We start from the raw sequence: 12,222 nt of genomic DNA, 5'->3' as shown, positions 1-12,222 counted from the left end.
GCTGATTCAACTTAGGGCCACTTGCTCTAGTGGTCTTCAAAAAGTTTTAAAGAAGGGATTCAAAGGGGGTAGAAGAGAGCCAACAGAAATCATCCTGAGCACATGCCAATGGCACCATAATTTCAGCTATCTCTCTCTCAGTTCCTCCATCAAGTCTTCAGCGTTCTTTTTCTGTCTTTCCATTTCTTTCATTGCCCCTACCTATCTTATCTATGTCTTCTCCTTTCTTAAACCCTAGCAGAGATCAGGAGCCTTTTAAGTTCCTTCTCCCCCAGAAATAGTCCCCCCAGTAACATCTGCCTTCAAGCTCCCTACCCCTGAATATAGCAGCCTCTCACTTTGAGTGAATCCCAGCCATATATCTGTTTTCTTAGGAGTCACATGGCCTTTGACGGTGGCTGTTCATTGGCAACAGATGGCAGCAAAAGAATGTCTTGTGCTTCTCTCTCCCCTCCTTTCCACTGACCTGCTACTGCTCTTATTCAGTCAATATAGGACTGAAGACTATATGGCCTGGATTCTATAAACTGCCGTGATTGGCAGCCACATACAACAGTGGCACCGATCACGTGTCAGTCATGCGGCCATGTCACAGATAGATGCTGGAAATGTAGGCCAGGGTTTTCAAGGCCTAAATTTCCAGCACCTTATCTGTGACAAGAATCATGACTATGGAAGCGCCTACTGATGCCTAAGTGTGCTTCCAGCATTAACCACGTGTATTTTATTCTTAGGCGCCTGTAGTCACCTCCATAGTCACGATTCCAGGGCTATTTGTGGAGGTGCCATCCTTTTTTTAATGACAGTTTAATTGCTTTTAAACAACACAATCAATTAGCATGCCGATTAAAGGCAATTAAACCAATTAAGTTAGGTGGCGTTAGGGCGGCTGCCTCCACCTAACGTTCGGTAGCTGTTGTAGAATCTGGCCCTATGTGTTTTCCTTCATTGATTCAATTCAGCTGAAATGCCTCCTACCCATACCAGCTGATACACATCCTTCTTACCTCTTTCTTTCATTGTCATCACTTGCTGACACACCTCCTTCCTGCCTAATTCCTTCTCTTCAGCTATGTAGGCAAATAACGATTCTACCCATCACACAAAAAAAATCACAGAAAATCAATGGGGACTGTACCAGAGATCCATAGGGGCTGCCACTGGCTCACAGACCTTTCAATAAAGAATACCGCTGTAGTGTTTCTACCTTCTGCCACCGGTACAGATTGGTACTGAAGAGTGATTAGAAAGAGAAATGGACTCCTAGCTGAGTGAAGAGGAACTTTAGCATGGACTTGGGTCATCTTTTGTACTTGGGTAGAATAAAAATAACCTGGAGAGTGGAGTTCAGGAGAAAAGGAAACTGAATTGCAAGAAAGATGTTGAAAGGTGTAACTGTAAACACGTAGAATAAGAGAGTCCTGAAGATTTAGGTTCCTATCACCTTCTAAAGCAGTTGATTGAAGAGGTATAGTAAATTACCTGCCTTCTTTAACATCATACCAACTGCCACTTCTATGGGGAGGTATATAACATGAATTTTTCCTCTCCTGTTCCTAGCTACTTGTTGAACCTGTAACCTCATCCATATACTACTAATCTCTGAATTGATCCAATAGAGTTCAACAGTGGATGTGAGCCCTTCCAAAAGTAAAGGCATTTGGAATGTAGTTCAAAATCACAGAGGACTTAAGTTATTTGAGCCTTATTTCATTACACATCATTTTTTGGGTAACTCTAAACTCAGTTTAACTATTATTTTTTGTTTCTTGCATTGAGAAAGTTTTTTTTAACATATGTATACGTAAATAGCAGTATTTGCACATATAGATCACATAATGACAATATCAGAAAACCACTGTTTAACACATGGAGATCCACACCATGCAAAGCTGCTGCTTTCCTTGAGAGAACTTAACCATGATGGTGAAACCACTATCTCACACCACTTGATTATTTTTGAGCCCCTGATGCAGCCCATGCATGAGTGAAACACTTCCTGTGTTAGGCTTTTCTGTTTGTATTTTATCTGCTATAGTGAATATAAAGATTTTCTATCTGACCTGCTTTTTCTTTTTACCTGGATAACTTCCAGGCACAGATATTCAGTGCCAATACCTGTTCAGGTGCCCAAAATGAATATGTGGGTCTAATTCTGCACATGGTGGTCATTGCTGTAAAGAATGCTGACTGCTCTGGGCTGAATGTTAGCTAAATAGGTTTGTAAAATAAACTGGTTATACATGAAAGCAGTACAACAGATGCATGAAAGTTATGAAATTGCCAGTTCCTCAGGAATCCGCCACTCGTCTTTTTTTCCAAGTATATATTTGTAAAAATGATTACATACTGCCAAATGTACATGCACTCCTGCATACCCTTTGTATATATTTAACAAAAAGCTTCACATTCAGTTGAGCCGTTTGTAAAATACCACCATAATTGAGCACATTCCAACCTGAGCGTCTCAATTCTCAACATTCTATTTAAAATATGCCTTCATATCTTTCTATATTGAGGATCCACAAGTTAACTAAAAATTTAGGTGTGGCATTCTATTACTTTCATTGTAGAGTATGTAATTGGCCTCTGAGGTTTTATCTTGTAAATGCACGTAATGGAAACTTAGAAAATTTCTGCAGACTCTAAGGAACATCTTTTGTTAGTCTTCTATGTAAAATTTGAAATACTAGGTTGGAAAAATACAGATGTTGATTAAAAATGACAGTTTTGTAAATGAAACAGACCTGACATACAATCCTGAATTAGTAATTGTACGCTCTTTAATCAGGGTCACTTAAAAGAGTTGCGACATCTTGAGTGAACTTTTATTGTTGTGCTCCTATCTGTGCCGATGTTATTGCTCATACAATGAGAACATTTACAATCCAGAGTATGAAGGGCCTTCATTCAGGCATTTGAATGGGTAGTCAGACAGTTAATCCCGCAACACCTAGGCCCAGATTCACTAAAGATAACAACTCAATTGATGTTGGCTGATTCTTTGGCTGATTTTCAAACAGCGATTGATTCACTATCAAGTGAATCGGGGCATGCAAACTCACCGACTCAATTGCTCAGTGAGTGATTGAGTCGGTGTAGAGCCCTGACAGTAGTGACAGGATAAGCAGCCTCCTGTCACTGCTGTCAGGGCTTCTGGTTTTTTTTTTAATGGGACAGATGTTCTGCGTGACTTAAATCCGCACTATCTGTCCCATTAAAAAAGCCTTTCCCCCGGCGCTAGCACCCATGATACACAGTCCCTTCAAAAATGGCAGAAGGGATGCCCACTCTCTCCTGCCACCCGACGCTCCCCTCATTGCGCTGAAAAATATGGCAGGAAGGTTGCCCACTCCCTCCTACCGCTGGCCCCTCCCCCCACCCACCTGCCTGCCGGCCAAATACCTCCCCTCGTGCCGCAAACCCCCTAATGCCAAAATGGTAGGAGGGATGTCCACTCCCTCCTGCCACCACAATGCTCACTCCCGTCCCCTCATACCTTTGTCATTGGGAACAGGAGGAACCGCGAGCACCTCTTGCTCCTCCACCCGGCCTGCTATGCCACTGAGCCTTAGGCCCAGCCCTAGTGCATCATGTGATGCATGGTGAGGGGCCTAAGGCCCTGATTGGCTCAGACACCTCATGCTCCTCCCTTGGAGCCTAAGGAAGTCCCTGATTGGCCATTGTTTTGAAATTCATAGTAGAACATTTAAATATTTTCTAAAGCCTTCGCATGTTTTATAAGAGTAATTTATCTTAATTATCATATGTTCATGTATTTGCTTAGAGGAGCCTATGGTTATTGAAAGTAACAAAACAACAGTCTCAACCTAAGAGGTTAGAAGGATCAGAGTATTTATTCATTGGTGGAGTTGTTTTCTCCTACTGAAGACCTAACAAATCGATAAACTTTCTGGGCCTTATTTAGTACTTAGAATATATAAATTATTAACAACATAGAAACATGTAAACTTGTTATATAGGTTTACATTTTATCTTTGTAATTTCATTGATTTTTGATTGATATAATTTAACTAATGTTTTAGATTATTGATTATATCTACCTTGCCCTGGCATATGTCTGAAAAATGCAGAATATAAATATTAAAATCTTTGAAAAGATTGGTATGGAAGGATGGAATTTATTAATCAGTTAACCTTTGCATGCTGTTTTGCATCTGATGAACATGTCTGTGAATCCCATTCAGACTTAGTTGACTTCTCAGATCCTAGTAGAATTATTTCTCATATGTACCATTCTCCCCAAATTATGTGGGTTTTGTGAAGAAGTGATAGATTCAAGGAAAAGTAATTTTAATGTGTTTGTTTTAATTGAACTTTTCTGTCTCTTTTCTATGTACAAGGGCAACATGCTCATTCTTCTATAGATTTGGGGGGAAGAAATAACTCAGAAATCTTGTCTGCATTTTCTTCTTCTTACCTGTACCTTGTATCTTGGTTCTGTACATCAAAGTGAAAAAATAACTCTCCTTGCTCCCAAATTAACATTGGTAACCAGCTTCCAGCGCAATATGCTCATCGATAGCCTTCATGATAGTATTATCTTCCCTACTGATTTTTCTCAGACAGAATTTCCAAATGCTTCTTGTGGTAGTGTCCATTGTAGTCTCCCCAAGGCGGAGTCTCCGCAAGAAGAATTTCCAAATGCTTCTTGTGGTAGTGTCCATTGTAGTCTCCCCAATGCCTTTTACTGCCTGGCATTGAATAAGAAAATCTTGACTACTTCATCACTTGATGTTTGTTCTTTAAACTCTAACAATATTATAATTACTAGCATTTTAGATTTTTCTTTCTTTAGCATGACCATCCTTACTTTGGGAAGAAGTAGAAAATATTGTCCCGATCCTATACTTTTAGTTTAAAAAAAAAGAAGAAAGTTTTACACAACAGTAGCACAAATTTGATGTCATCTCCTTTCTGCTTTTAGAATTAAAATTTGTTTTGTAGGGAGGGGGGCTCTGTTTAACATTACTCACCAAGGTTGGAGTTGGTCAGATTGAAAGAGTAGCTTTTTATCCTACTGTCTTTATCATCAGGAGTTTACACTGTCACTCTCTGCTCTACTAAACACTATCTCTGTCCATTGAGTCCCATTTGTGATTACGCACTCTTTGCTAGGGAATTTCTATTCTTCTGTTCCTTAGCACAACATCTAGGTCCTCTTATACTAAGGTGCACTAACCGATTAGCGCACGCTAATCGGTTACCACACCTTAGTAAAAGAAGGGGCAAGTCCAAGAATGGTATTCCACCACTTCGTTGCACCGTTCCATCCATTTGCCATTTCTCTCTTTCTTCTCCAGGACACTGATGAGGTGCATTCTGGTAAGCACCTTTCCAGAGATCTCTCACCTAACTAAATCCACAGATTTGCCAATTTCATTTTATTTTGATCATTTACTTGGAGGGTCATTTTTGAAAAAGACATCTAAGTTGGACTTGGACGTTTCCCACTAAATGTCCAAATTTGGAAGCACAGAAGCATCCATTTTCGAATGGGAAGTCCAAATTTTTTTTTTTTCAGAAATCACCTACTTGAACATCTTGGCCGCCAAAATGTCTAGACCAACAGGACATCTAACTTTATTCATCATTTTTGACCACAAAAATGTCCAAGTTAGAAATGTCCAAATCAGTACCATTTAGACATGGGAGGCCCACCATTCTAACGTACTAGCCACATAGACATATCAACAGAGCAGTAGTACACCTTGGAGGACACTGCTGTGAACTTCACACAAAGGTGCCAGATAAATATCTCACCATATACCCCTTATAATTTATGGTGAACCCTCCATAACTCCTCCAAAATCTACTATACCCATCTGTCTACCACCCCAATAGCCACACATAGCTGTAGATGGCACTTATATGGCAGTATAGTAGTGTTTTGATGGGCTCATACTTAGCACTATAGATGTGGTTAGAAAGTCTTAAGGGTCTGGCTCCTCCTCTTTATGGTTCACTAGCCCACCCACCTGGCTACTTAAGACACCTGTGTGATGCTCTAGTAGGATTTCCCATACCTGCTGCTGTTGATCCTGACACAGGTATGTACTGTTTTATTCAGATTTCTTTTGGGTAGGTGGGGGTCAGTGACCACTGGGAAAAATGTAAGGGGGGGTCATTACTTAATCCATGCAGTTGTCATCTGGTCAGTTTGGGTACCTTTTTGGCTTAGATCAGGGGTGTCCAACCTGTGGCCCAAGGGCCGCATGTGGCCCCGTGAAGTATTTTGTGCAGCCCCGGTCGAGAGCGATGCAATGTTTTCCTCTGCTGCCCCTGGGTGTTTACCGTGTTGCCCGCTCCCTCATCTGTCTTGCTGCAGCGTTTGTGTGGCCCCAGAAACATTTTTTTGGGCCAATGTAGCCCAGGGAAGCCAAAAGGTTGGACACCCCTGGCTTAGATGCTTTCAAAAGAGGTCTAGCCCAAAACAACTAAATTCTATCTAGAACGTCTTGGGAAAGGTTTGATTATCACCATAAGATGTCCAAGTCTAGCATGCCTAAAGGCTGCCCAAAGCACACCCATAACACATCTCTTACATGCCCCCTCGAACTCTGAATGTACAGCAGCTGAAATGTCTCACTAGACGTCAAGGAATACGGTTTCAATTATTGGCACTTGGACATCCCAGTGATTAGGATGTCCAAGTGCCAACTTAGGTGATTTTTGGGATGTTTTAGTTTTCTGATTATGCCTCTAATAGTGCTACAAAATATACATAGTACATTATAGTCTGTGCTCCTTGGAGGATCGATCTAATGAAGACAGACAAAGACCTACAACAAGAAACAAATAGGAAACTCTGAGTTAAAATGGCAAGACCATGATAGGGAAGAATGAATAAAGCATATGAGTTAAGAAGAGTAAGCCAGTGGTATGGGTATGGGATTTTATGGTGGACATCTCCCTTACTGTCTACCTGATCTTCTAGGAATAAAAAAAATCACAGCAAAAGGAGCACTATATAATTGATACTTTTTATTGTTTCATTTATATTTGTACATCTAGATTATGTCCCTTCCTTTGTCAGCTAATCTTTTGTCTCCTCATTTATGTACACTCCATAAAGTTAGCACTTTTGAAATCTATGACAATTAAAGCAATGCAGCAATTCATTCTGCAGTGTTGCAGATCCTACGGGGATCTTCAGCTTCACCCCCTTTACTCCTTGCTAAGTATCATCGTGCTTGTTCTGCACCTTCTTGTGATTTAGGGCTCCTTTTACAAAGGCGCAGAATAGCGCACGCTAGCCACCACCGCCTCCTTATGAGCAGGTGGTAGATTTTTGGCTAGCGCGCACTATAGCGAGCGCTAATCCAGTGTGTGCGGTAAAACCTGTAGCGCACTTTCGTAAAAGGAGCCCTTAGTGACTGTCTGTACTTTGTTTTTCAATGTCTGTGTTTAGTACCCATATTCATATATATTTTTACATTTCTCCATTTTTTAGGGGTAGTCAACACATATCCATCTATCCTCTAGTCTTCATTAACACTAAAGGGGGACAATTCACCAAATTCCCCTAACAAAAATTATTCTTCTGATATAAAAGATTGATTCCAAGCAATATGACTGACTGGGATACACGGTTCCATATTTCTTGATTTATTTGCTTAACTGTTCTTGTTAGAATATACCCCCCTCCTTTTTACTAAACCGCAGTAGAGGTTTCTACCACGGCTTGGATCCCTAAATGCTCCGACGCTGCTTTGATGCTCATAGACTTCCTATGAACATCAGAGCATTTAGCGCTCTGGGCCGTGGTAGAAACCTCTATTGTGGCTTAGTAAAAGGGGAGGGGAGGGTAGATGAATAAATCTCTAAAAGTATTCATATCTTATCTTAAACTGAAATACATTTTTATTTTGGTTATTTTCATTCTATTTTTAGCATGCCCTATATTTTGTTAGTAATATGAAAAAGAGTTGGATTAAAAAAAAACAACCAATAACAGTCCAGTGCAGTATGGTGAAAGTCACTTTTATTCCAGAAGAACCGCTTGCATAGGGACATGAGCAGATATCCTGTAGTCTTATCCACCCGATCTACAAGAAGCCAAATTATATCAGACGGACAAGTTCCAATAATCTGCTTGATAGAAAGCAATTCACAGGTTAATTAAATGCTGTGTAACTGAAGACTCCTTTTCATATTGCTGTGGGTTTTTTTTGTTGGATTTGCCTCTGTTTTTTGTTAGGACGTGTCAAAACAAGATAGAGCTGACTGAAATAAAATGAAAATAAAACACTCCTGTACACCACTAATCCTAGACAATCTATTTATGATCAGTAGTTTCCAGTTTTAGTAAATGAAACTTAGCCATGCCTCAAGATTTTAATAGTTACTTATTATTGTGTCGATGGTGAGAGAGGAAGAAAACAGGCCAAACAGAGAATTTTGCTTTTAATGACACTATGACTTAAGTACATTGAGTCGAAGTTTACCATCCTTCCATACACTATAACGCCTAATTTTTTATCAGTATTCATAAAGACAATCAAAATGTGCATTAATGAGAAACTAAATCGAAAAAAAATTTCTACTAAAACTAAATGTTCTCTCTCTCTCTCTCTTTTCTCCTCAGGATCTGGGGATAATGAAAGTGGGTCATATGAAGCGAATTCTCCAGGGAATTAAAGAACTTGGCAAAACCACTCCCATGTCTGAGGTGTAATCACACAGGTGCTTTCTCTGGAAAGAGAGGGAACTGCCAGTTATGCAAAGCCGTTGGAGGCACGTTGCTGTTTTTGTGGTTTACTGCGTTAATGATAAGCTGTGTGTGCAGCTGTAGGTTGACTTAGCTGCACCACCCTGAGTTGAAGAGCTTGGATCATGGACTGAGATTTTACAAGGTGTTGTGCCAAAAGAAGCCGATTCCATGAAGCCATTTCTTGATTGTGCAAACTTGAGAAGGTCAAAGTTGCACCAGTCAATAACATGGTAGGATTAAGATGACCTGTGAGGTCGACAGGAGTAAATGATGATGTCCTAGTAGCAGACATGCCTCCTTTTGCATCAACATATCATTGTGTGGTGAAGCCCTGTCTGGTTAATTTACAGACACGTGCTTACTTGGAATCTGGAGCTTAAAGGACAGGTGAGATGGATCACTCGTGTGGTTTTACACGTGAGTTTTGGCATTGCCTCAGGTACCTATTATTCACCGGCCAAGGACTATGGTTTAAAGAAAAAAAATTATTTGTATACTTTGTATACCATGAATGCAAATCTATATGCATGGTGTGCCTGCCTAGGTCGTTTTCTGTTGCATGACACATCTGATACTTAAAGAAAAAACACTTGAACAACTTTTATATCAGTTTTAATAAGATTTAATTTATTACTACTGAAGTGTCTTTTTATTGATTATGGGCACTTTTCTATTCTTTTATGTTGTACTTTGCATGAATATGTTTTGTGACAAAGGACTTGTGGATATGTACATGTAGCATCTGTGCCATATTCATCAAAGTATGTGCATTATGTAATTGAATCTTATTTATTATAAGTAGTAAGCATCTTTCAATAAGTCATATACACATAAATAATGGTAACTACTCATAAGTGTTCTGAAAGACAGTTACCACACAAAATTATTTGTAGTCTGCTTCAGTATAATGGTTGCAGATGAAAACTTATCACCAATTTGGCAGATTATTTAGAATGCATTAGTTCATGTTTGGTCTTTGAGAGGGCAGTTTTATAACTGGGTGCCATCTTCTTAGATACCTTTATGAAAACTATCATTCAAATTGACATTACTGTGAGGCAGGGCTAATTTTGTACATGTATGTTCTGGTAGAAATTGACACAGATACATATATTTTATTAAAAACTCTCATTAAGTGCTGACCTCCCCTTCTCCCACTCATATATCGGATAAAAATAGGCGCTGTATTTTCTGAGTGCCAGTTTTTATGTGTGTGTAAGCTGGGGCAGTTTTAGAAATGCTTGCTGAATAACTAATTAGTTATCAGACTAGACTGCACTGGGTGATAAACTGGCCCCCTTTAGAATCACTAAAATATCCATGGAGTTTCACAACATACTGCTTTTAGTTAGATCAGGGGTGTCCAACCTGCGGCCCCTTGAAGTATTTTGTGCAGCCCCGGTCGAGGGCAATGCAGTGTTTTCCTCTGCTGCCCCCGGGTGTTTACCGCCTTGCCGGGTCCCTCCTCTGTCTTGCTGCAGCATTTGTGCGGCCCCAGAAACATTTTTTTTGGCCAATGCGGCCCAGGGAAGACAAAAAGTTGGACACCCCTGAGTTAGATTAAAAGAAGCACTACAAAGTGGTATTTAGGTCTGAGGTAAACTATGCACACAGAATTGCATTTTGAATTTACTTATTCCACCACCCACACAATTATTTTCTGTTTTTATTTTTTAATTTGCTCGCACCTTTTCAGTACTAGCTTGAAGTGATTTGCATTCAGGTAAACTAGTAGCACTTCAGTACCCACATACCTTCTAGGAATAACCGTGTCATTTCCCTTTGAAGAAATGGCTAAAAGGTATGCAGGTGTTAAAGATCTCCCATACTTTGTAACAGCATGAAATACTGAACATTGTTCGCCAGTGTATTTTAAGTGTTTTTGGAAATGTCTTTTCAGCCTCAGAGCAAGGATAACATCATAACAGGATGACCGAAAGGTCACCAATTACCTTAAGAGAACATCGGTCATGTCCGTTGACTTTACTCTCTTCTGTATCAGAAGAGAACAATTGAAAATGGTAGGAAATGTACCCCGTGCTTGTTCAGAAGACTGAGTAGTGTACGTCATCAGATGTTTTTAAGCACTGTAATCTCCATCTTTTTGTTGAGTCTTCTTTCTACTATACATTTGGATCAAAGGAAGCCCAAGAGACGTGTACCCTACTTAAAAAACCACTATTTCCATATTTTTTTAATTCATTTATGTTTTTGATTTAGCATAGATCAGTAGTTGAAAATGTAATATCTGATTTTGTGGGATAACATGTTGCATATCCTATTGCAGTGTCCCGCAAACTTTCTCAAGCCATAGCACACTAAACGTAGTGGCCACAGCTCGAGGTATTCGGAAGTGTGCGGATGTTGCTGTGATGATATCGCACGCATGCGTGATATCATCATGTCAACGTCTGTGCAAGCGCAAAGGCCAGTGGGGGATGCCAGCAGGGAAGAGGGCTGGAGAGAAGGAGAGGCACCGGCGCTGTCTGATTGCCTACAGGACGTGCCTCTCGCCACGAGAGGCATGTCCTGTAGGCAATCAGCCAGCGCCAGTGCCTCTCCTCCTCCCCAGTGTGTCCCGGCACACCTGAAATCTCAGGAGGCACACTAGTGTGCCGCGGTACATAGTTTGAGATACACTGTCCTATTGTAATAGGATAGTCAGTTGCACTACCTCTTTCTCATGAGAGTGCTTATGGCTTGAACAAGTCCATATTTCTCCTAACACAGCTGCATTGATGGGGGATGCAAGTTATACCCACCACACATATTATTTACATTTGGGGGGTAATTTTCTAAAGGGTTTTGGTTTTTTTTGGGTGGGAAGTGTGTGCCTTCTTTACACAGTCTAAGTGTAAGTGTCCCCAGAGGTGTAGTTTGAGCATAAAAAAGGGAGAACAGCAAAGTGTGCATGTATTTTATAAAATACGCACGTGCACACTTACAGTGCAGAGCGTGCATATGTATTAACTTTGGAACAGCTGCAAATGTGTGCATCAGCAGTTTCCCACTGTAAGGACTAGCTCTAGGAGTCTGTTTTAGAAGTAGATGCCTTTCTGGACTTCTCACATAGGTATCCTGTTATATAATAAGGTCCTTTATTGCTATTGAAAGGTTATGTGCAAAACAGTATCAAAGAAGAAATAAGTGGGAAAATAGAGATGTTTCCAAACACAAACTTTTAATAAAAGCAGGGATTCAGTTCTATCAATATAAACAAAGGACTTAACACTGCAGGCATTTTGATAGAGAAACCTGTATCTTCTTCAGGAGTCTGTGACTATTCTGTAGGAAATTTTTCCAGTCAACCAATGTAGTCAGTTTTCTTAGAAACATAGAAACATGATGGCAGATAAAGGCCAAATGGCCTATCTAGTCTGCCCATCCACAGTAACCATGATCTCTTCCTCTTTCTAGGAGATCCCACGTGCCTGTCCCACGCCTTCATGAATTCAGACACAATCTCTGTCTCCAGCACTTCTTCCAGG

The 12,222-nt window shown here is 40.3% G+C and overlaps 1 protein-coding gene across 4 annotated transcripts in view; it reads left to right on the top strand.

Annotated features, from left to right (window-relative positions):
- Window positions 1–10,163, top strand: part of DGKH (diacylglycerol kinase eta) — a 445,542-nt gene extending 435,379 nt beyond the window's left edge. For all 4 annotated transcript variants that reach the window (XM_033948015.1, XM_033948016.1, XM_033948018.1 and 1 more), the window contains one exon: window positions 8,609–10,163. In XM_033948015.1, the coding sequence (XP_033803906.1) occupies window positions 8,609–8,698 (90 nt within the window). In that variant the 3' untranslated portion in view covers window positions 8,699–10,163. The remainder of the gene's footprint in view (window positions 1–8,608) is intronic.
- Window positions 10,164–12,222: the final 2,059 nt, after the last annotated feature.

Source organism: Geotrypetes seraphini, chromosome 6 (genome assembly GCF_902459505.1).
Source record: "Geotrypetes seraphini chromosome 6, aGeoSer1.1, whole genome shotgun sequence".
NCBI classification, from domain to species: domain Eukaryota; kingdom Metazoa; phylum Chordata; class Amphibia; order Gymnophiona; family Dermophiidae; genus Geotrypetes; species Geotrypetes seraphini.
Note: the sequence above shows the minus strand (reverse complement) of the source record. Positions and strands in the feature narration are given on the sequence as shown.